The sequence below is a fragment of the Cajanus cajan genome, chromosome 5 (assembly GCF_000230855.2).
Source record: "Cajanus cajan strain Asha chromosome 5, NIPB_CcT2T_4, whole genome shotgun sequence".
NCBI classification, from domain to species: domain Eukaryota; kingdom Viridiplantae; phylum Streptophyta; class Magnoliopsida; order Fabales; family Fabaceae; genus Cajanus; species Cajanus cajan.
Genome location: NC_138521.1, coordinates 1,251,891 through 1,274,269, shown reverse-complemented (window position 1 = coordinate 1,274,269; position 22,379 = coordinate 1,251,891). Strand labels below are relative to the sequence as shown.

At 30.9% G+C, this 22,379-nt stretch overlaps 2 protein-coding genes across 3 annotated transcripts; both read left to right on the top strand.

Moving 5' to 3' along the window:
* The first annotated feature begins 279 nt into the window (after positions 1-279).
* On the top strand, positions 280-4,596 carry LOC109789460 (uncharacterized). Of its 2 annotated transcripts, none has more exons than XM_020348419.3 (6): positions 280-438; positions 529-613; positions 1,896-2,231; positions 3,104-3,153; positions 3,253-3,305; positions 3,843-4,596. In XM_020348419.3, exons 3-6 carry the CDS (start codon positions 1,996-1,998, stop codon positions 4,263-4,265), a joined length of 762 nt encoding a protein of 253 aa, XP_020204008.1. In that variant the 5' UTR covers positions 280-438; positions 529-613; positions 1,896-1,995; the 3' UTR covers positions 4,266-4,596. The 2 variants fall into 2 exon arrangements, with proteins under 2 accessions (XP_020204008.1, XP_020204010.1); XM_020348421.3 differs by having other exon boundaries at positions 1,887-2,231.
* Positions 4,597-20,917: 16,321 nt separating this feature from the next.
* On the top strand, positions 20,918-22,233 carry LOC109789461 (putative CCR4-associated factor 1 homolog 7). The gene is made up of 2 exons (XM_083074692.1): positions 20,918-21,090; positions 21,198-22,233. Exon 2 carries the CDS (start codon positions 21,221-21,223, stop codon positions 22,049-22,051), a length of 831 nt encoding a protein of 276 aa, XP_082930818.1. The 5' UTR covers positions 20,918-21,090; positions 21,198-21,220; the 3' UTR covers positions 22,052-22,233.
* The last annotated feature ends 146 nt before the right edge of the window (positions 22,234-22,379 follow it).

Genomic DNA, 22,379 nt, shown 5'->3' with positions numbered 1-22,379 from the left:
AAGCTAACATGCAATTTAAAGATTTACTTGATAAACTAGTACAATATATATATATATATATATATATATATATATATATATATATATATATATATAACATTAAACCCTAAACCCTATATATAACATTAAACCCTAAACCCTATATATAACATTTAATTTGGTGTTTAGATTTAAAAAAAAAAAATTACTCTCTTAATTAATTTATTTAATTATTCTATTATTTTAAAGTTAACTAAGTTTTTTATTATTATTTTTTTATATCAGAGGTACGAATTGCTTCATATAAAGAGAGTACTAAGAGAAGGCCTTGTTGCATAGGGAGCATTTGTCGCTGAGTTTCGGCGCGTCGGAGAGAGCAGTTTTGACAGCGGAGACGCTGCCGCTGTTGCCGCCACAAGCGAGGTACTCTTCCTCAACCACGCCAAACGCTAGTCCACGGTAAATCCCCAACCGTCTCTCGTTCACGGTAAATCTCCAACCTATGATTCTCCGAGCGCGTTTTGGGATAATATGGTTTCTTCGCTGCAGGGTGGAAGTACGGTGGAGTGGTTTGGGTTCGTTGCAGGGTGGAACGACCGTTTCTTCGCGACTGGTTTCACAAAAAATAAGCCAGGTTTGATGTTGTTCCTTGATTTTTTACAATTTAGGTAGTTTTCCTGTGTTTGAAGAGCCAAATGGACAAATGTGTTTTCCTCCTCTGATTAATATCTAGTTTTTACTTTTTACTAAAGCCAACTCTCAAATCTCAATAGTAACTCCTCATTTACATTCTCAATATGTTTGATACTAACATATTTTTTTTGGAAGGCCTGTGTTTACACGCATACGCATTACGCATGTTCTGTTGTCTTGCATTTGACAAAAGATTGGCATAATAGAGTTTCGGAGTATCCTACAAATACCCTGTTGTCTTGTTTTTCCCTTTCTTGATCTGTACTTATTCTGCCGTCCCCATAGGCCAAGCCTTTAAATTATGTATCATCTTTTCATAGTTTTCTACTCTTAACTTAAGTCTTCATTATTATCTCCACCTTTCATGGTTTGCTCTTTTTAGATTAAATTTATCATTTTTCATTCTTTCCAGTTCTCACTTTCATTCTATTTCTACCCTTATGCACCCCTTATTATACGAGATTGTACATCTCTCATATTGGAGGAAAAACTAATTTAAATGAATTAAATATGGTTTCTTATAGACACCCCAACCGAAGTGCTTCATATAGCAAGAAGAAAGCCCAAACACAGAATCCATGTTTGGAAACATCTCATATCTGATTTATGTACTAATATATTGTGTTAATTGAAGAATACAATATTATTTGTGTTAGAATGATTTTAATTATTCTTTGGACTAACTATTACAACTCATTTGCCTAATTGTGTAGTGTATGATGTTTACAATTTGTATGATATTACACATCCTTCGATTAAATGTTTTTTACTAGAAGTAAAAGGACTACTTTTTGTGACATTACAATAATTTATAAATATGAATTTTATTTATGCCTAATATAAAATTTTGCATTGTATATATTTTTTCTCTACACAGTTTCATCTTATTGTTTTATTCACATTTAATGTAAAAACATTTAAACAATGTTTATTTAACAAATAATTAGTAAAAGAAAATTCCCCGTGCCTTACTAGTTTAGCCTTAGAAATAATAATACATAAATAATTTGTTTGGTAAGTTAGTTCAGGTTTTGAAAATGGGAATCCCATATTTGAACCAATAATCATCAAATTTCAATTAGTTTAATTTAAGTTTAACCCAAATTGAGAAAAAAAAATTGAACTAATTTAATTCATTTTGTATTTGTTTGAGTTAACCTGAAACAATGTTATTGATATTCTCCTGATAAAAAAAAACTTTAAAATTCTCTAAGCACTTGCAGCAAATCACTTTTGTTGGAGCGAAGAGGGGGCAGGTATTCTGGATCCGATTTTTGAATTGGAGTTGGCAGCTGTGGATGCTTTGTTTTCTATGATCAATCTATGTTTGGCGGCAGAGTAAGGTGGTTGGGCTTCTCGGAGCGATTCAAGTTTTTGACAACCTCATTCTCCACCAATGCCAAGACCAGTTACTCCTTTTGTACTTCAGCCAAGAACAACAACACCAACAAGAAAAACAATTACATCGCCGATGAAAGGTATCGTCAACTGGAGAATCTTGACATGATGACCGCCGCAAAGATTCTTTTCACTGATCCCCCTAAGAAGAAGAAGTTTGGGTATCCCATTTTCTCTATTCTATATTTATTCTCTTTCACATTTTTCATCGACCACCTTGGTTGCACTCTTTCTTTTTGCAGGGAACCAATTTCTCAAGATAACATTATTTAATCATCCTATGCTCTCTTTGCATCTGTTTTTTACTACCACATTTGAGGTTTCATATTTGGTCCTGCACCTTTGCATTTAGTTAAGTAGATGAATTAAGTACTTGTTCAATAGAGTTATTATATTAGAGTTTATATAGTGAAGGATCACGTGGGTCAACTGGTAAGGATGCTCCAGCTTAACAAGTAGTCTCAAGTTTATGTAATTGCGTTAAATATTCAGAGGGAGAGTTTTGCTGCGTAGTGATCCTGTCCGTTTTGAACAAGATTGTCTTTGTTGGAGGATACATGTGGTTTAGAAAGAAAAAAAATAAAAAATATTAGAGTTTATATCATAAACTTGAGTAAGGTAAAATGAACTTAGATGTGAAGTTTATTGAAATTAGTCAAAAGAATTTAAAGGAAGGTCTTAAGTCACTTTCACAATTCATTAAATCCCAATTAGTTCGGTATATTAGCTTTTCCTATGGAAAATGATTAAGGTAAATTAAGTCAGGGACTAATACAATTGATACATCCTTCATATTATTGGTCCTTAACATTAGTAGAAAAGGCCGTGGAAATGATTAAAGCAGATCATGAATTTCAAAGTTAGAGATCAAAGTGAAATTAAAAGCAAGGACTAAAATGATTGATGCATACAATATGAAGGCTATGTTTACTCTTTTTCTTTGTGGAATGGGTAGGGGAGATTACTTTGTTTGTTTATACTGTAAATAGTTTAAAAGAGATTCTTACTCTGCATCTCTGTTTTACTTGTTCAGGTTTGATTTCCATCTTGTACAGTTTTTTTTTGCCTGCTTGCCTTCCTTGGGTACGAGACTCACACTTATAAGTTTTCCTTTTTTCATTTACGTTATTATTCATATAAAAAATTCTACTGCTATCTTCTGAGCAAGTTTTTTCAGCACAGCTGTGTATTTGGTGGCTCAGTATGCTCATTACGAAATGAGAAAAATGGAGGTGGTAAGTTGTCTTCCCTTTGTTCTGATATTGTAATATAAGGGTGAAACTTCAATCATCATATAAACATTGTTAGGATGCTTGTGATCATCTTATTCCTCTTCATAATCTAATCATTCAGTTCAGAATCCATCTAAAGTACTCTCAATGGAATCCTTTGGAAATGCAACTTCTTGTATGAAAATCTAACAAGGCCTGTATGGACTATTCAGCTTTCTGATCCATTTTGTTTTCCTGGTTAGACATTGATGATGTCTAAGCCATATCTCACACTTTTTGCAGTTGTTTGTTGTGGCAATACTGTGCAATTATAGGCTGAGAACTAATGAGAGATATAGTGTGTTACTTGTTTACTTTTTGTTTGAAATACATTAGACTTCTCTAGATTCTATTCTACGTTTTTGTTTTGTTGTACCTGTTACTTGTTGCTAGTTTGCCACTTTATTATTAATTATACATCTAAATAATTGGATGAATGGTACTCCTTTTTTGGGTTGATTTTTTTCCCTGATAATGGTTTTTCTCCGAAAAACTTAATAGGATGTGGCGCAGAAAAGGAAGCTGAAAGAAGAAGAAGAAGCAAAGGAAAGAGAAAAGGAAAGGGAACTAAATCCTCCTGAGGAAAAATCTGATCCGCAGCTTTCAGAGGTGAAAGTGAGACTTGAGAAACTGGAAGAGGTTGTGAAGGAGATTGTGGTTGAAACAAAGAAACAATCAAGCAGCAACCTAGCCAAAAACCAGGTTACCATTGATGAGAAAAAACACTCAAATTCCCCTGCACCAAGGAACACAAGTACCCCTGATTCTGCATCAAATAAAGCTGTAGATGAAGACAATCTTGGTAAGCATAATTCTCTCAAGTCAAAGCCAGAATTACATGAAGAGAGCAAGGATTCAGTTGCAACCGCAAATTCTGCTCCTCAGGATCCCAAAGGCCAGAATCAAAGTGGAGGGGCTTCTTAAGGTACTAGGATTTTTAGAAGTCGTTACACTTAAATGATCAGAAGCTATTGGGTTTTAAATTTTTATTGATATTTATCATTTCTCAAGAAATGAGTAGTTATTTAATCATGCCCCACGTGTTACCAAACATGTAAATCCCCTTCCCCCAGGAATTTTTTTTTATGTTTTATTGGGAAAGAAGATATAAATGGGAGAGCTATTTTTGGTGCATTAGTTTAGTCGCTATGTGTAAATATTTAGAAGCTAGAACGCAATTCCTAGTTGGGCTTTATGCTGCCTGTAATCACGCAAGGATCCAGTAAATTAATAGATTTTTTCTAGGCTATGATCATTTTGAATGTCTTGCGGAGTAAACTTCAAATGCATCTTTTCATCCTATTTAATTTTAGTTTAATTTTAGTTTAGTCCTTAAACATTGTTTTTTTTATTCAATTGAATCCTCTAAATTAGTTTTTTTATGACAACGTTTTCCTTTGTTAGCTTTGTCTCGCAACTTAGTGAAGCTGTTGGTCTTACTTGATGTTTTAACCCGTTTAATGAATCCAAAATGCTGTCATTTCGGACTAGTGTCTCTTCTTCCTTATCTTCTTTTTCCCTTTTTTGTGGGTGTGGCGGAGGAAGAAGGGAGCAGCTACAGTAATTACACGGGGTAAGATTGCGATCTTGAAGTGGTTGTCAAATGCCCATGTGGATAAATAAGGGTTTAGGTAGTCAAGGGAAGTGGTGTCAATTTCAAACTGGGTTTTAGGCTTTGGAGATTTGGAATTGAATCCTCTTGGACCAACACTTGGGTGAGAACTGAGAACCAACACTGAACCAAAATTTAGTCAGCTCTGTCTTCAGTTCCTATGTGTTAATTGAAACCGAAACCAGAGCATTTTTTACTTTTGTTTGTGGCAACAGCTCTGAACTCTTGTCTATGGTTGTGATTGCAAACAGGTAAAAAGTTCAGTGTGTCAGTTCCATGACCCTTTTTGTTGGTTTTTACTTTCATTTTTTTTTTTTTTTTTTTTTGTTATGGGTATGATATCATGCACAAAAGTATATGAAGAGGCACAAATCCAATCGGTAAGATCTTAAACATTAAAGCCTATTACTATACACAAAAATATTTTGTTTCTATTTTTGTTGGCGAAGCTTTTGATTTGTAGTTGGTGTCTGTGGAAGTTGTGTAACATTGGAAATGGCTGTATTGTAATTTGTGGTTTTTGCTCCGGATTCCATCTGAGAAAAAAGACAGTGAATTGCGGCATTGTTAATGGAAGGTTTATCTCTGTTCTGTGGATTTTGCATGTTTATTCAGTTCTATGACATTGATTTCAGCTTTACAATCTGTGAACATTGACACAATGTTTGATTACTAGTTTTCTACAGCTGAATAATAGATGCAACTATTTTGAGCTTGTTTCAAAATAATGTCTCAATAGATGTTACTCATAATTGGCGAAGCTTTCTCCATACCATTTTTGAATTGTCATTTCCCCTCATGTGCGGCCCCAAACAATCTCATCTATATTGTCATAGATTTAACATGTTTATCACTAGTTATGTTCAGACACTCTCAGATTCGGAAAAGGTTGGAATATACAGGCTTCAGTTTAGGAAGTTTCTTTGCTCCAATTATATTGCATAATTTGCATTAACAGAGTCTTGATTATTTAGTTGAAAACAGAGGACCTGTTGGACTTTAGTACTACGGATTCTTTCTGACTGAGTAACTTCTGAAGCAGATATATGTATTTGTGTTGAAATATACGCAGCTTTGTCCATCGGTATAATCCATAGTCTATTCCCAACTGATAAGAAGCGTATAGAAGAACTTTGGGTAGCGCTCAAGTTCAAAAATGCTTTTACTGTTGACAGAATAGGGAGAACCGGAGGTTTAGCATTTTTGTTTTTCTATTTTGGTCCTTATAATTTCTTGATTTTTTTTTCATTAGACTTAAAAGTTAATCTGATGTCAATTTTTTTTACAAAAATGGAAATGAAAAAAAAAACAGAAAAATTAAAAAACAAAATCAATCTATTTTACATTACTAAATAGTTTATATAATAATAATAATATATAAAAGAAATATATTTGTGTCAATTTTTATTAAGATTTTATATTTATTTATTATATTTCAATATTTTTTTCTCTAATGTATTTCTTATAGATAAAATAGAGAAGGAAAACTATGTATATAAAAAGTAACGTCCATTTCTTGTTTATCTCCTCATCGCTGGTTTCTGGGACGGTCACTACTGATAGTATCTCTCCGTTGGTATTCTCAGACACTTAGTAAGCCCTTTAATCCCCTCACTTATTTTCTAAACTTCTCTGTTTCTTGATTCCTTTATATCTGATAATTTTCCATTTGAACTTTTCTCATTTTGAGCATGGAAAAGCTCACGGGTTAGGATTTTTTTAATCCTTTTCTTCTGAAACTGCACTTAGTGACTAATAAACGAGAGCAGTTCAAAATTGGTTATGTTTGTTTGATTCTGGTATGGCTACTCTTTACCACAGGCAGAATTTGGTCACACTAGCCAGAGGAAATACACTTTGAAGTCCTTCGACTTACACGTATTTATTTTGCCCGTTTGTTTTATTTAGAAAATCCATCCAACTTGAAATTTGATCATATGCAATAAATAAAACATTCAGTAAGTTATTATAAATGATTTTTAATTAATCAATAAAAAATTTGTTACAAAATTGTCAATAGATTTGATTTTATATATAAAAAAAGATAATGTTTAGTTATTAAAAAAATATTAAGTTGCTAATAAACTAGCATTTGCAATACACATGCATGTTTATTATATATAATTAAAATTTATAATAAAGTATATGTAAATAAATATTATATTTGAATATATAAGTTGTATTTAAAATTTGTATCAATTTTTAAACATGTAAATTATATTTAAATTTATAATAAATAATTTATATTATTATACAAAATAATTTTTATTTATTGATAATTTATTTTAAAATATTAATATTTAATTTATAAATAATCATTTGAATCATATAAAAAGTTAAAAGAATCTTTATAATTCTTTTCGTCGAAGGAAAGCTCATTGTTGTTTAAGATAGTAGTTTATATTTAATATACATGAGTTGATTCTTGAAACTTGAAACATGTAGAATACTTTAAATAAATAATTCATAAATAAAATGTTAAAAAAATAAATTAATTAATATAAAATATTTCACAACTCTGCAATCGCTTATAAAGGATACCATTTTATTCATGGTTGGTTAGATAAATTGTGTAATCTTTATTTAATCTTTATCAAGTCTTATTTGTCATTAAATTTATTTATCAATATTTGTTTAAAATATTTTTAATTTCACCCCTATTTGTCATTCTAACTAGATACTCTTTTCTAATAACTGTACTTTTTTTAATAACAACCATTGTTAAATAATTATTTTCTCTTACTAAATAAAATCATCACCATTATCTTTTAGTAACTTCAAATATATTTTTTTAAAATAAATATGTAGAGACACAAAGTGTCTCTTTCTCTTTCTCTTTATTTATATTTATTTTAAAATTTTCTAGTTATACACTTATTTGTTAGTAGTATTTTAACATATGTAATATACAGATTAAATGTTTATTATTTATAACTAAAATTTAATTAAATTATGTATATAAATAAATATTATGTTTGAATATGTAAATTATAGACATATATATATATATATATATATATAATTTTAATAAATAGGTATTTTAAGTTCTATAAATTATATTTTAGATTTATGACAAATAATTTATATTATAATATAAGATTATATTTATTTTTTGATTTTATTTTAAAAATATTAAATTTTAATTTTTAAATAATTATAACAAATAAAAATTAAATTAAATATGATGCTAAAAAAATTTCTAAAAATAATTTAATAAAAAAAACTCCTATAGACATTATGATACAAAATAATTGTTTGTGTTTTATATATAAGAATAATTTTTACACTCTCATTTAAATAAAATTTAAATTGAATATTCTTTTTTTTTTTTTTTTTGCTATTGTAACTACTGCAAGACGTGTATAACTCATTACTTCTCTTATTTAAATTATAAAATATATAAAGACACAAAATGTTTTAATTTCATTGATGAATAATTATTTATGTTGCCTGTTATTATTTAAAATGGAAAAAATAACACATATGAAAGTGGAGGTGTTGAAACATAATGTACCTTTCAATTAAGGTATACTTTAGTGTAATATTAATTGTTTCATATATTTTATAAAATGACATATATGAATAAAAAAAATGATTTGTTTTGATATATGACAATATGACTTTTTAAATGGAGAAAAAAAATGTGTATTTGATTATAGTATAAAATAATCGATCATTTACCCTTTTACTAACATGTACGTGGCCGGAGAGACGTACCTGGGAGGATGCAGGTCATGCCTTCAAAATGTTTGTTCATTATTAATACTGACATAAATTTTTTTAATGATAACATTGTAGTTTGATTTTTAATGTCACCTAATTTTATAGAAAATTCAAGACCATAAGATCTCCGATTGACACAGTGTACAATACAGAGAGAGAGAGAAGTTCTTAGATACATACATAATACTAAAAGGTCCTATCAAAATATACCCATTCAAAGAAGGGGTCGAATAGATGTGCTACAACAAAGGACGTACAATTAGATTTATGTATTATAATTTTGTTGATTATTTTTTAACTATTATTAAATGTTCTACTAATTATTGAAGGTGAAATTAAGCTTAATTATGCAAATAAAGATTGTCACGATCAGAAAATAGATGGCACTTGCAAAGATTTAAACAGGAAAAAAAAAATGAGTGTGATTAGGTTGTTATCAAAATACACGTGTTCAAGATCTTTTAGGGCCTATCATCCAACGGTATATAAAGACTAAATACATATGTTTTGGATTCATTATTATTAGATAACTAATTGATGCCTCTATTATCACAAAATTTGTTTGAGGATACTTTCAAGTTTCATCTATAAAATATGTGAAGAAAGAATTTTTAAGTTTTATTCACAAAATTTGGATGGAAGATTTTCATATATATATATATATATAGATAGATTCGTTTATTCAAGAAGTAAATCTATTATCTAGACTTACTTTATTCAATAACGTATGTTCTATATCAAATTTTAATGATTCAATTATTGAAATTAAAGTTCTTAATGTATAGATCAAGTATACAAATTTTTAAAAAACTTGAAAATTATTTGATACTTCATTTCATTAATTCAAATTGATGGATAATCATAAAATTATTTTATACATTAATTTGAATTAATGAAACGAAGTATCAAATGATTTTCAAATTTTTTTTTATAAATTTGCATATTTGATCTATGTATTAAAAACTTTAAATTTAATAGTTTGATTGTTGAAATTTGATGTAGAACATGAATTATTGAACAGAGTTAGTCTACCATACTTACTTCTAGAGTAAACAGATCTCTCATAATATATATATATATATATATATATATATATATATATATATATTTGTAATTTATTTTGATAGTAATTAACTTTCTTGTGAACGTAGACATGAGAGGTTGAATCACATTATATAAATTTACGTAATCTTTTTATATTTCTTTTATAGTGTTGTTTTAATGTGTTTTTATTGTTGTTGTTGTTATTATTATTATTATTATTATTGTGTGTAGGGGAAAATGAAATTTTTTTGTTTTCAACGAATTATTGAATTAAAAGTTGAATCAATACGTCACTAGTTAAATTGTATGATTTAATTTTTATTAAACTTCTTAAAAGATATTCATTTCAAATATATTTTATATTTATAAATTTTAATAAAAACTCATACAATGATTTAAAGAAGTTCCCAAAATAATTATAGTTGATATAATACCAACAGAGTAACCAAATTACAAATTGGTTGAACATCATAAATTAATATATAATTTAAAATTAAAAATATACTATATAAATTATTTAAATCAATTATATAATAATAAAATATATTGGTTTAGTGGTCATTATGGTATTAAATAGTCACATTCACCTGTGTTCAAGTCTCTCACCTTGTTCTTGTCAAAAAAAAAAAAAAAGACTCACCTTATTACCTTTATTTTTATTTGTATGAAGGAATATTTACATGGTAAAGTTGAGGTTGAATGTCATAAATTGTTGGACTACTAACAAGGATACTTATTGTCACAAGTAGTAAAATGAACAGCAGTCCAAGTATCATTCATATGAACTTACTCTATGATTGATTAATCTAATTTAATACTATTTAGGGAAAATAATTATAAAATATTTGTTTAAATAATGCATAAAGGAAAAAAAACCTAAGTTTTAGGATTTAAAGAATAAGACCTAATCCAAAAATAGATGAAAATATTTGATAAAAGATGTCAAAGATTGATTTCACTAACTTTCCTTAGACGTATCATTCTCAGTTATTATTCAATTTTAGAAATTATCAAGTTAATTTAACATCCAATGAAAATATTTTAACTCTAATTCCTTAGGTGAAAAACTTTAGGTTCCTTAAGAAAAATTGCAATTCCTTGGTGAAGTTTGTTAAACAATTTAAATTAAGATATATGTCTAAAACATTAACTAATAAAACTTATCATATTCCTATTAATAAGCGTTATTAGTATTATTCTCCATATGATAGTTTCAAAAAGGTTTTTCAACATCAATTAAATATATGAGATCATGCCATGAGTGATCAAGCCAAAATAAGCATTAAGAATAAAGAAAAATAATTAATTGAATGAAAAAAAAATCATTAAATAAGAATAAGAAGAATTACATGAAGTAGAGTCAGTTATGACAATCCCAACAACGACTTCCTTTCTCTAAAATATACAACATGTGAAGTGTTTTTCAATTTTTTTCTAAACCCTATTTTTAAAAGATTTTAAATGTTTTTTTTTTTCAATTAGACTTGTGATGTAGATTCGCTCAAAACACTTAAATGACTTGCTTGAGCGAGCTTTAATAGTGCTCCAAGGTTATCTTTTGAGTTGGCAAACTCAAAGTGTTCAGATGACTCGCTTTGAGCAACCATGAAGTCGTACTGAGTGCACTTCACTCTCACTCTAAATGAATGCTCCCAATATTCAAGTTATTTAGCCTTAAGTCCTTCTTCCCTGTATCTCAAAATAAAAAAAAAATAATAACTAAAACTAAAAGAACTCTACTAACTAACGAGATAAAATTAAAATACTAAATTTTGACAAAAATAAGACTCTAAAGCACAAGATATGTTAAATAATTACTTAAATTAGATAAAAGATATTGACATATTCGACAATTATTATAAGTCAATAGTTGAACATGGTTCAATGGTAAGATATTTACTCTAAATTGGTTCGAACTTGTGTTTAAATCTTACTAGAAACATTTTTAGTACATTTTACTTAAACTTGTATTCAATTCTTATCGAATCGATGAAATAGTCAATCAAATGTGAGGCTCGAATTAGTTAGATCACTAGTTTTCGATTCAAACATTTGATGAGCCAATTTTAAAAATTAGGATCTTGAGTTTAATAAATGGCATATGCTCTACATTTTAAGTGGTAAAGGTTGGTTGAGTTTATACTTTTTAATTCACTTGGAGCTAAAATTTATTTATTGATTTCATGACCACCACAATTTTTTTTTATCCTTTCATGTTTCAATTCAATGACCATGTGGAGAAAAGATAAATACTAAATAGGAGGTTGAATAGTGTTAATCAAAAACTCACATTTTTTAAGTAGTGAAGTAGTAATGCTAATGGTAAAGAATGTTGAAGAAAAGATAGACAAAACATACGATATTTTTATACTGGTTGGTCTCAATCATCGAGACTACGTCCAGTTCTTAATTTAACTAGATTGAGTTTCACTATTTTAAACAAGATACAAATATTCTTTTAATAAACCACTTCTAGCTCAAATCTAAGTCTTCTTTAAATTATCTCTTTAAACAATCTATCCAAGTATTCTTTTACATAACCCTTTCCAAACTTCAACATTAAGTATTCTTTTACAGTCAATGTGATGACCCGTCGTGGCCGTCACACTACGAAACAACACTATATACTACTGGAATATATATACTAAAATAGTATAATAAAATAAAATACAACACAAGTTGCTAATCAAGCAACCAATTATATACAACAAAATATGCTACTATAAGGTAGCCTACAAAAAAAATATGCATCTCCAGGCACCTCCTATGGCTTCTAATAGCTATCTCCCAGTCTATCCTTGCCCTGCTCCTATAGCAACGTATAATCATCGCAGACCAAACTATATGGAAACACGCAAGGGTAAGCTAGAGACAATAGACAACTCATAAATATCAAATATGAAACACAACTATATAATCATCTTCACATCCGACACAAAAGATAAACAACCCATATATTATACATCTTAACATCATTTCAACTTGATTACAATTAAGCAACTTACAACATAACAACACTATCATCATCCTCAACAGGATCAACATACAACACAATCACAGCTTAACAACATAACAACATAGATACAACTTTTATCAACAACAAATCAACTCATCAACAACTTATGTGTCATTATGCATTTCAACTCGGAGATCTCCAACAACTAAGGTTGAGCAGTCTAGGTGGCATAAACCCTACCAAATCCAGCGTTTGACCTATCTCAACCAAGTCAGGTATAGAACAGCGTTAGGAACTCCGAAGAGAACCAGGTATAGACAATAATAGGCAATTGCTCAGGTGTGCCACTTAGATTCGGAGGTCCAGTACTACTGTAAGGACAGAAGGGTTTGGGTATGAGCCTACCACAGCCTTGGCTAGCATCACCAATCCACATATGGAGTTAGCCCACCCACTGTCCTCCAAGTACTACGCACCCTCTAGTACCTAGTCAAAGACTACATCTCTAACTAGATACCTTACTCAAATTGGTCATTCAACCATGACATGGATCGACTACTTCCATGTCGCCCACACAGTACTAAGAGATTCAACTTTAAAACAACTTTCAACTTATCTCCTTAGTACTATGTATCTCAACATAGGACATATATCTTCACCATATGTCCCCAACTTTTTAACTTTACAATAATAGACATCATAACAAATTTACAACAATAAACATCTGGCCGCTTGTAATCGGTATAGCTCAGCTTGGCCCCTATACCGTGGTCTCTTTGTACACGTGTGCCTCGACCTTGCCCACACACGGGATTAACTAAGTCCTAGAGGAGAACAACACACCGTCCACTCCAAGGGACAACTTTCCAAGGAGGGTTTTTCAACAAATTGGGCTCTCAGAGCACCACAACTATCTCAATCCACACAATGGGATGAACAACTTCGAAAACATCCCCCCTAGTCCTAGTGATAACAACTCATCATCATAACTTAATTAGCTTAACAACTTAAACAACATACAAATTTTTAACTCATCATCTCAATCAACATTCAACTTGAACAACATAGTTTATCAGCACAACAACTCATCACAAATTGTTTAACAACACAACATCTCATTTCAACTTTAAACAACACAATCAACTCAACAGCTTATTAGCTCAACTCATAATTTACAACTCAATCATTATAAAATAGTATATTTTCAACACATGGCACAACATACAACTTTATAGCAACATACAACTCTATACTCAACATACATCTCTTCATTTCACTTTCTACTCATCATACATCTCAATGTAATTATACAACTTCTTATTCAATTATACAACTATGCAACTTTAATAATTTTAACAACATGCAAACAACTTAATTAAACAACTATAATCATTACAATATCAACTTAATGCAACTTAACAACTTTATAAACAACTTCAACAATATACAACATATTTAAAATTCATCTATCATGTCAACTTACACAATATAAACAGCATAAATCAACTTAAGCACCCAACAACTCAACTATTTCAACAAAAGAACATCATGCATAAAGCTTCCCTAACTCTCCTGAAATTAAAAAACCTACATTCTAGCTTCCCTCACCTGAAGATTAGCTCAGAATAGCCAAGAACTGAGAAGAAGCGGAATTCCTTTTCCAAAGCTCAACCCGGGACTTCAATCCACCCAAAGCAAGCTTCCTAATCTAGAGTCCTTCCCTCTAAAACTTCTCTCTGAAAACCTGTCATTCTCCTCAATTGCACAACCTCTATTTATAGAAGTCTAAACTGGCCAGAACGGCCCATTCCAAATCCGGAACGTCCCGTTCTGGGATCCTTCGTCATGTGTAAAATTCACATGCAGAACGGCCTATTTTGAAACCAGAATGGCCCGTTCTAACACGTCTAGAACGGCCCGTTCTGGAGTTGAATTTAACTCACAATGACCATTTTAGAACGACCCGTTCCAGTCTAAGATTCATAGGCCTATTTATTAGTTTGGAATGGCTCGTTCCAGTTTGGGAACGACCCGTTCTGAGCTACTAAATCACCCTTGTTTTAGTGGTTTGGGAACGACCCGTTCCAATCTGGGATCGCCCCGTTCCAGTCTACTAACTACGTTGCAGTCAAGTCTCTCTAGGCACAAACAAGTATTCTTTTGTAGGTAAGCCTCTATAGGCTCAAACAATTATTCTTTCACAAACAAACCTCTTCAAATGCAAACAAATATTTTTTTTTACAGTCAAGTTTTTATAGGTTCTAACAAGTATTTATTTGCAGACAAACTTCTTTAGGCTCAAACAAGTATTCTTTTACGGTCAAGTCTCTCCAAGATCTAACAATTATTCTTTTGCAGACAAATTAATCTCTTCAAGTCTAACCTTATAACAACAATTATATATGGGTAAATTTTTACAGATGTTTCCTCTTACAAACAAAATGTAATACAACCAATTAAGAAAATAAGTCTTACCAAATGAATGAATGAATATTGATTTTTTGCAAAAGTTTTTTTTTCTTTTTGATCGTGAAACTTCTTATATAATAATCTAAGTAGAGATGATCATTGCAAAACCTTGAAGATTCTTCACAAGCTTGCTTCATCTGTCTTTGTTACATGTTTCTTGAGATGAGAAGTGTCTGTTGATTATTAAATGCTTACATTAATTGCATTTCACCAAATTGTCACTTATTATCTTATCAAAGAGGTTACATATCAACTTCATGATACCGAATGGACTATTTGTAACGTGTGTTAGCAAGGAGTAGGTTTTGTATCAACTTTTGCTAACTTTCTCTATCATTTTAGAGATTCATTTATCCTTGATTTTGGCACAAATCATGACTTCATTCATTTTAACAAATTTGTGAGTTCCAAAGAATTTTCTTGGTTCGATATATTAAGGAATCATTTAGACATATAATAAGTAGTCGTTAGCCATTATAAATGATATGCATTTAAGATATTATGAAGTCAGACTATATGCTTCATCTAATGACATATTATTTATTTAACAATTTGTGTCTTATATTTCATCTAATTTGTATTTCTCAAAAAGACTTTTCATTTAAAAAAAATTCTATTTATTATCATTAAAATTTTGAAAACTTGATAAATAAAAGATCATCTTTTAACTTAACAAATCATAATTTACTTCTTTTAACATATTCATAATAAAATTTCTCACTTACTACATGTATAAACACATAAATAGATTATCAACTTTATTTTTTCACTTTAATGTTATTTAATTTTTTTTACATGGAATGTAAAGTTAATTAATCAAATCGATGAGTGATTTATATTTATATTTTTAATTATTTATTAAATTTTAAGTAATTTGAACAACATTCAACTTGAACAACATAGTTTATCAGCACAACAACTCATCACAAATTGTTTAACAACACAACATCTCATTTCAACTTTAAACAACACAATCAACTCAACAGCTTATTAGCTCAACTCATAATTTACAACTCAATCATTATAAAATAATATATTTTCAACACATGGCACAACATACAACTTTATAGCAACATACAACTCTATACTCAACATACATCTCTTCATTTCACTTTCTATTCATCATACATCTCAATGTAATTATACAACTTCTTATTCAATTATACAACTATGCAACTTTAATAATTTTAACAACATGCAAACAACTTAATTAAACAACTATAATCATTACAATATCAACTTAATGCAACTTAACAACTTTATAAACAACTTCAACAATATACAACATATTTAAAATTCATCTATCATGTCAACTGTTAAGTATCAATTTTACCTCTTTTTGGATGAGACTTATTGAACAAATTCCACTCATCCTTTGAACTATTGCAATATAATTATTCTCTTTTTGCTTCATTTTGCGTGCAGATATAACTAACCCAAATTCAGATAACAATACCTTAATACACCTCATTTTTTGTGCAGGTATTGAGCTAGTGAATTGAGGATGGAAGACCTTAGGATTGGAAATCTAAGGAGCTAAGGAGTAGAGCAGAGTGGCTGCGCCGGGCGCAATATGAACCGCGCCGGGCTTGAGAAGAGCAGAGCATTCAATATTCTGCAATTTACACATGCGCCGGGCGCGAAACTACCCGCGCCAGGCGCGATCGAGACAGAGAGGCTTGAAACTCTCTGGAAGACATTACGCCAGGCGTAAAATGGAATTGCGTCGGGCTTACAATGAAGCAGAAAGTGTTCAAAAGATTACGCGTCGGGCGCGAAGACTTACAAGCTGGGCGCGAAACCCTAATCTGATCTCCCTGGCCCGTATTTGAAGCCATTTTCGGGGGAGAAACCCCCATTCTCACATTGGGCGCCTCCAGGAGCTGCGGAAGGGATTCCCAGGACTTGGGATCGTCCGTGTGCGGATCTTTCCTTCGGTTCTTCATCCTCCTTTCATCTCTATTTTGTATTTGCCCTCTTTGTTGAGTGGTTTCACCCATTTTGTGGGGTTAGATGTAGCCAACATACTCTATTGTAATCCTTACGTTTTCAATGATATATATATTTGTTGTTTCATTCATTGTTGTGTTTGTTTCTTTGCTTAATGCTTGCTTTGGATTGATCACCCTTTGCATGATTTAAGGTTCCATTGAGTATTGGGAAATACCTTTGAAATTAGTTCTGGAACATATGCCTAGTGGAGATTGTATCTAGGGATAGAGCTTGACCCATTAGTAGTCTTAAACCCTAGTCCGTAATGCGGGTGTAGGTATTGGGTACTCAAGGGATTGATATTCAATATCCGCACCTAGGCTCTTTCTCTAAGGGATTAGGTTTGAGTAAACTTATGGGTTGACTAAGCAATGAATTTAACAAGAGATTAAGGATACATTAGTGTTACGTTCGGTGAAATCTGACCCCCACAGCCTCACAATACCATTATCCCATTTCTACTTTTTCCCATTCTAAAACTAATCTTTTTATAGTTTTAACATTCCAATAGTCATGCTCTTCATCTCACATTTACATGACAAACTATAAATTGAAATTATTCTTTAGTCACGAATAGTCAATAAATGCTTATTTTACCTTCTAATCCCTGTGGATACGATATTTTTACTACTTGAACGGCCGGTACACTTGCCGTGTTTGAGACCGTTGATGGAATTAAACTGATTTACAATTATAACAAAAGTACTTCAACGGAAATCTCAACATCAACTTACACAATATAAACAGCATAAATCAACTTAAGCACCCAACAACTCAACTATTTCAACAAAAGAACATCATGCATAAAGCTTCCCTAACTCTCCTGAAATTAAACAACCTACATTCTAGCTTCCCTCACCTGAAGATTAGCTCAGAATAGCCAAGAACTGAGAAGAAGCGGAATTCCCTTTCCAAAGCTCAACCCGGGACTTCAATCCACCCAAAGCAAGCTTCCTAATCCAGAGTCTTTCTCTCTAAAACTTCTCTCTAAAACTTCTCTCTGAAAACCTGTCATTCTCCTCAATTGCACAACCTCTATTTATAGAAGTCTAAACTGGCCAGAATGGCCCGTTCCAAATCCGGAACGACCCGTTCTAGGCTCCTTCATCATGTGTAAAATTCACATGCAGAACGACCTATTTTGAAACCAGAACGGCCCTTTCTAACACGTCTAGAACGGTCCGTTCTGGAGTTGAATTTAACTCACAATGACCATTTTAGAATGGCCCGTTCCAGTCTAAGATTCATAGGCCTATTTATTAGTTTGGAATGGCTCGTTCCAGTTTGGGAACGACCCGTTCTGAGCTACTAAATCACCCTTGTTTTAGTAGTTTGGGAACGACCCGTTCCAATCTGGGAACGCCCCGTTCCAGTCTACTAACTACGTTGCAGTCAAGTCTCTCTAGGCACAAACAAGTATTCTTTTGTAGGTAAGCCTCTATAGGCTCAAACAATTATTCTTTCACAAACAAACCTCTTCAAATGCAAACAAATATTTTTTTTACAGTCAAGTTTTTATAGGTTCTAACAAGTATTTATTTGCAGACAAACTTCTTTAAGCTCAAACAAGTATTCTTTTACGGTCAAGTCTCTCCAAGATCTAACAATTATTCTTTTGCAGACAAATTAATCTCTTCAAGTCTAACCTTATAACAACAATTATATATGGGTAAATTTTTACAGATGTTTTGTCTTACAAACAAAATGTAATACAACCAATTAAGAAAATAAGTCTTACCAAATGAATGAATGAATATTGATTTTTTGCAAAAGTTTTTTTTTTCTTTTTGATCGTGAAACTTCTTATATAATAGTCTAAGTAGAGATGATCATTGCAAAACCTTGAAGATTCTTCACAAGCTTGCTTCATCTGTCTTTGTTACATGTTTCTTGAGATGAGAAGTGTCTGTTGATTATTAAATGCTTACATTAATTGCATTTCACCAAATTGTCACTTATTATCTTATCAAAGAGGTTACATATCAACTTCATGATACCGAATGGACTATTTGTAACGTGTGTTAGCAAGGAGCAGGTTTTGTATCAACTTTTGCAAACTTTCTCTATCATTTTAGAGATTCATTTATCCTTGGTTTTGGCACAAATCATGACTTCATTCATTTTAACAAATTTGTGAGTTCCAAAGAATTTTCTTGGTTCGATATATTAAGGAATCACTTAGACATATAATAAGTAGTCGTTAGCCATTATAAATGATATGCATTTAAGATATTATGAAGTCAGACTATATGCTTCATCTAATGACATATTATTTATTTAACAATTTGTGTCTTATATTTCATCTAATTTGTATTTCTCAAAAAGACTTTTCCTTTAAAAAAAATTCTATTTATTATCATTAAAATTTTGAAAACTTGATAAATAAAAGATCATCTTTTAACTTAACAAATCATAATTTACTTCTTTTAACATATTCATAATAAAATTTCTCACTTACTACATGTATAAACACATAAATAGATTATCAACTTTATTTTTTCACTTTAATGTTATTTAATTTTTTTTACATGGAATGTAAAGTTAATTAATCAAATCGATGAGTGATTTATATTTATATTTTTAATTATTTATTAAATTTTAAGTAATTTGACAAAGTATTATTTTTTTAATTCTATATGAAATTTTATAAACTTAATTATATAAAAGTTTAAGATTTAAATATGTTTTTAATCCTTCAAATTTAGAATAAATTTACTTTTATCTTTCAAATTTAAAATTATTATTATTTTTTTTTATAATTTTTAAAAATTTTATTTTAATCTCTCAAGTTACCAATAACATACTTAAAAATGATAAGTTGAAATAATTAAATAATATCAATTAAAATTTAATGTGATATTTTTACCGAAAAGAACATAAATAAGTAGATTTTATGTGATAATATTGAATAAATTTTATAACAAAATTTGAATATAAAGTAAAATAAGATTTTTTTGAAGACTAAAATATTTTTTAAAAAATTATAAAATTTAAAAAAAAACTAATTTTAAATTTAAAGAATTAAAAATAATATGAGAGAGTAAAAAGATATTTAAAGCAAAGTTTAATCTCGATTAGTGAACTCAAACCGGTGTTAAATTGGGTAGGGTGTCATTTTCTTAGACAGGATGTCATTTCTTGCTAGCTGTTTGATATTTTCACGTTTTGCTTTTCCTTTTTTTTTTTTTTTTGACGTTTAATTTACAAGTAACGATACATAAAAAAAATTATATAATATGATCAATATGTCTAAATACAAGTTTAGAAGTGTAATAAAAATATTCTTTATTATTAATAAAAAAATTCAAAAATATTTTTATATTATATTGAAACATAATTTGAGTTGAATGAACATAATTAATAGGCGAATTTGATGCTGAATTAAAAATACTAAAAGCTTTAATTATTTTTCTTTTTGGTTATTTATTATATGTAGAAATATAATTTGGATTAATTTACAGTGAAGAAAATGGTTAAAGAGGGGTGGAAGTTGAGAACATGGTTGGGCATGGTGTACACATTTGCAACCATTAAAAGGCTTTGTTTGATTAGAAAATATCGTATCTAACGTAATGCAAAACAAACAAGAAACATGGTTGGTCTTTTCTCTCTCTCTCTACACATTTCTAGAGAAAGAATTGGTTTGTAGGAAACAAACAAACAGTAAAATAATAATATATAATGTGTAAATTATAATAGGGCCAGAAGAAAATAAAAGGAAAAAGAAAATGTGAAGAAAAAAGAATGGGAGGAATAATAATAATAATAATAATCCGATGGCCACAAATTGGGAAGAAAAAGAAAATTGCATATGCAGCTCCTTCCCCTTCTTTCGCCCACTTGCGCTTTTGATAACAAAAGAAAAAAGAAAACCCTAACACGGGAGAGATTTTCATTCCCCCACAAATCTCTTCCCTCTCTCTCCTCCTCCTCAACTTCCTTCCCCGACCCAGGTGGTAACGAAATTCAATTCATTTAATTTCGTTTAATTAATCGATTGGATGATTCTGATTCTGATTCTGATTGAATTTGAATTTGAATTTGACATTGACATTAACAGATCCGGTGGAGTGATTGCAAGGAATGCCGCTGATTTTGGCGAAAAGCGACTCGATCGAGATTCGCGAGGTGTGGAACGATAACCTGGAAGAGGAGTTCGCGTTGATCCGGGAAATCGTGGACGATTACCCGTACATCGCGATGGACACGGAGTTTCCGGGAATCGTTCTCCGACCGGTGGGGAATTTCAAGAACAGCTACGACTACCATTACCAAACCCTAAAGGACAACGTGGACATGCTCAAGCTCATCCAATTGGGCCTCACCTTCTCCGACGAGCACGGCAACCTCCCCACGTGCGGCCCCGCCCACACGTGCTGCATCTGGCAATTCAACTTCCGCGAGTTCAACGTCAACGAGGACGTCTTCGCCAACGACTCCATCGAGCTTCTCCGCCAGAGCGGCATCGATTTCACCAAGAACAACCAAAACGGCATCGACGCCCGTCGTTTCGGGGAGCTCCTCATGTCCTCCGGCATCGTTTTGAACGACAACATCCATTGGGTAACTTTCCACAGCGGCTACGATTTCGGCTACTTGCTCAAGCTTTTGACTTGTCAGAATTTGCCTGATACGCAAGTCGGGTTCTTCAACTTGATCAACATGTACTTCCCCACCGTCTACGACATCAAGCACCTTATGAAGTTCTGCAATAGCCTCCATGGCGGCTTGAACAAGCTCGCCGAGCTCTTGGAGGTTGAGAGGGTTGGGATTTGCCACCAGGCTGGTTCCGACAGTTTGCTCACTTCATGTACATTCAGGAAATTGAAGGACAATTTCTTTAGTGGCTCCTTGGAGAAGTATGCCGGCGTCTTGTATGGGTTAGGTGTTGAGAATGGACAGGGTTCTTATTGAAAAATTAAAAATTAAAAAATCTAAATAAAAACAAACAAAAAAGATCAACTTAAATTAGTCCACAAAAAAGTGTTTAAAACTTTGGTAGATTATCCCTCTTTGTTTCCACTGCTGTATATTTCGGTGAAATACCAACTTTTATTAATGTAAACCTTTGGCATTAAGGGTCTTTCTTTTCTCCACTTGTTTGTGCCTCACTCTCTTTTTGTGTTATTGTTTTTGTTTTACTTTCAGTTTGATTTATGACCTCTTTGTATAAGTTTCTCTAAAAATATTTCTAGCAGAGAAAAATAAAAACAAAAATTGAAATAAGATTTTTTATAAGCTA

Excerpts from the sequence above, each read along its gene's own strand:
- LOC109789460 (XM_020348419.3), top strand. The coding sequence starts at position 1,996 with ATGTTTGGCGGCAGAGTAAGGTGGTTGGGCTTCTCGGAGCGATTCAAG. Across the intron at positions 2,232-3,103 it reads CCTAAGAAGAAGAAGTTTGG|GTTTGATTTCCATCTTGTAC; the intron begins GTATCCCATTTT and ends TTACTTGTTCAG. Across the intron at positions 3,154-3,252 it reads TGCCTGCTTGCCTTCCTTGG|CTGTGTATTTGGTGGCTCAG; the intron begins GTACGAGACTCA and ends TTTTCAGCACAG.
- LOC109789461 (XM_083074692.1), top strand. The coding sequence starts at position 21,221 with ATGCCGCTGATTTTGGCGAAAAGCGACTCGATCGAGATTCGCGAGGTG.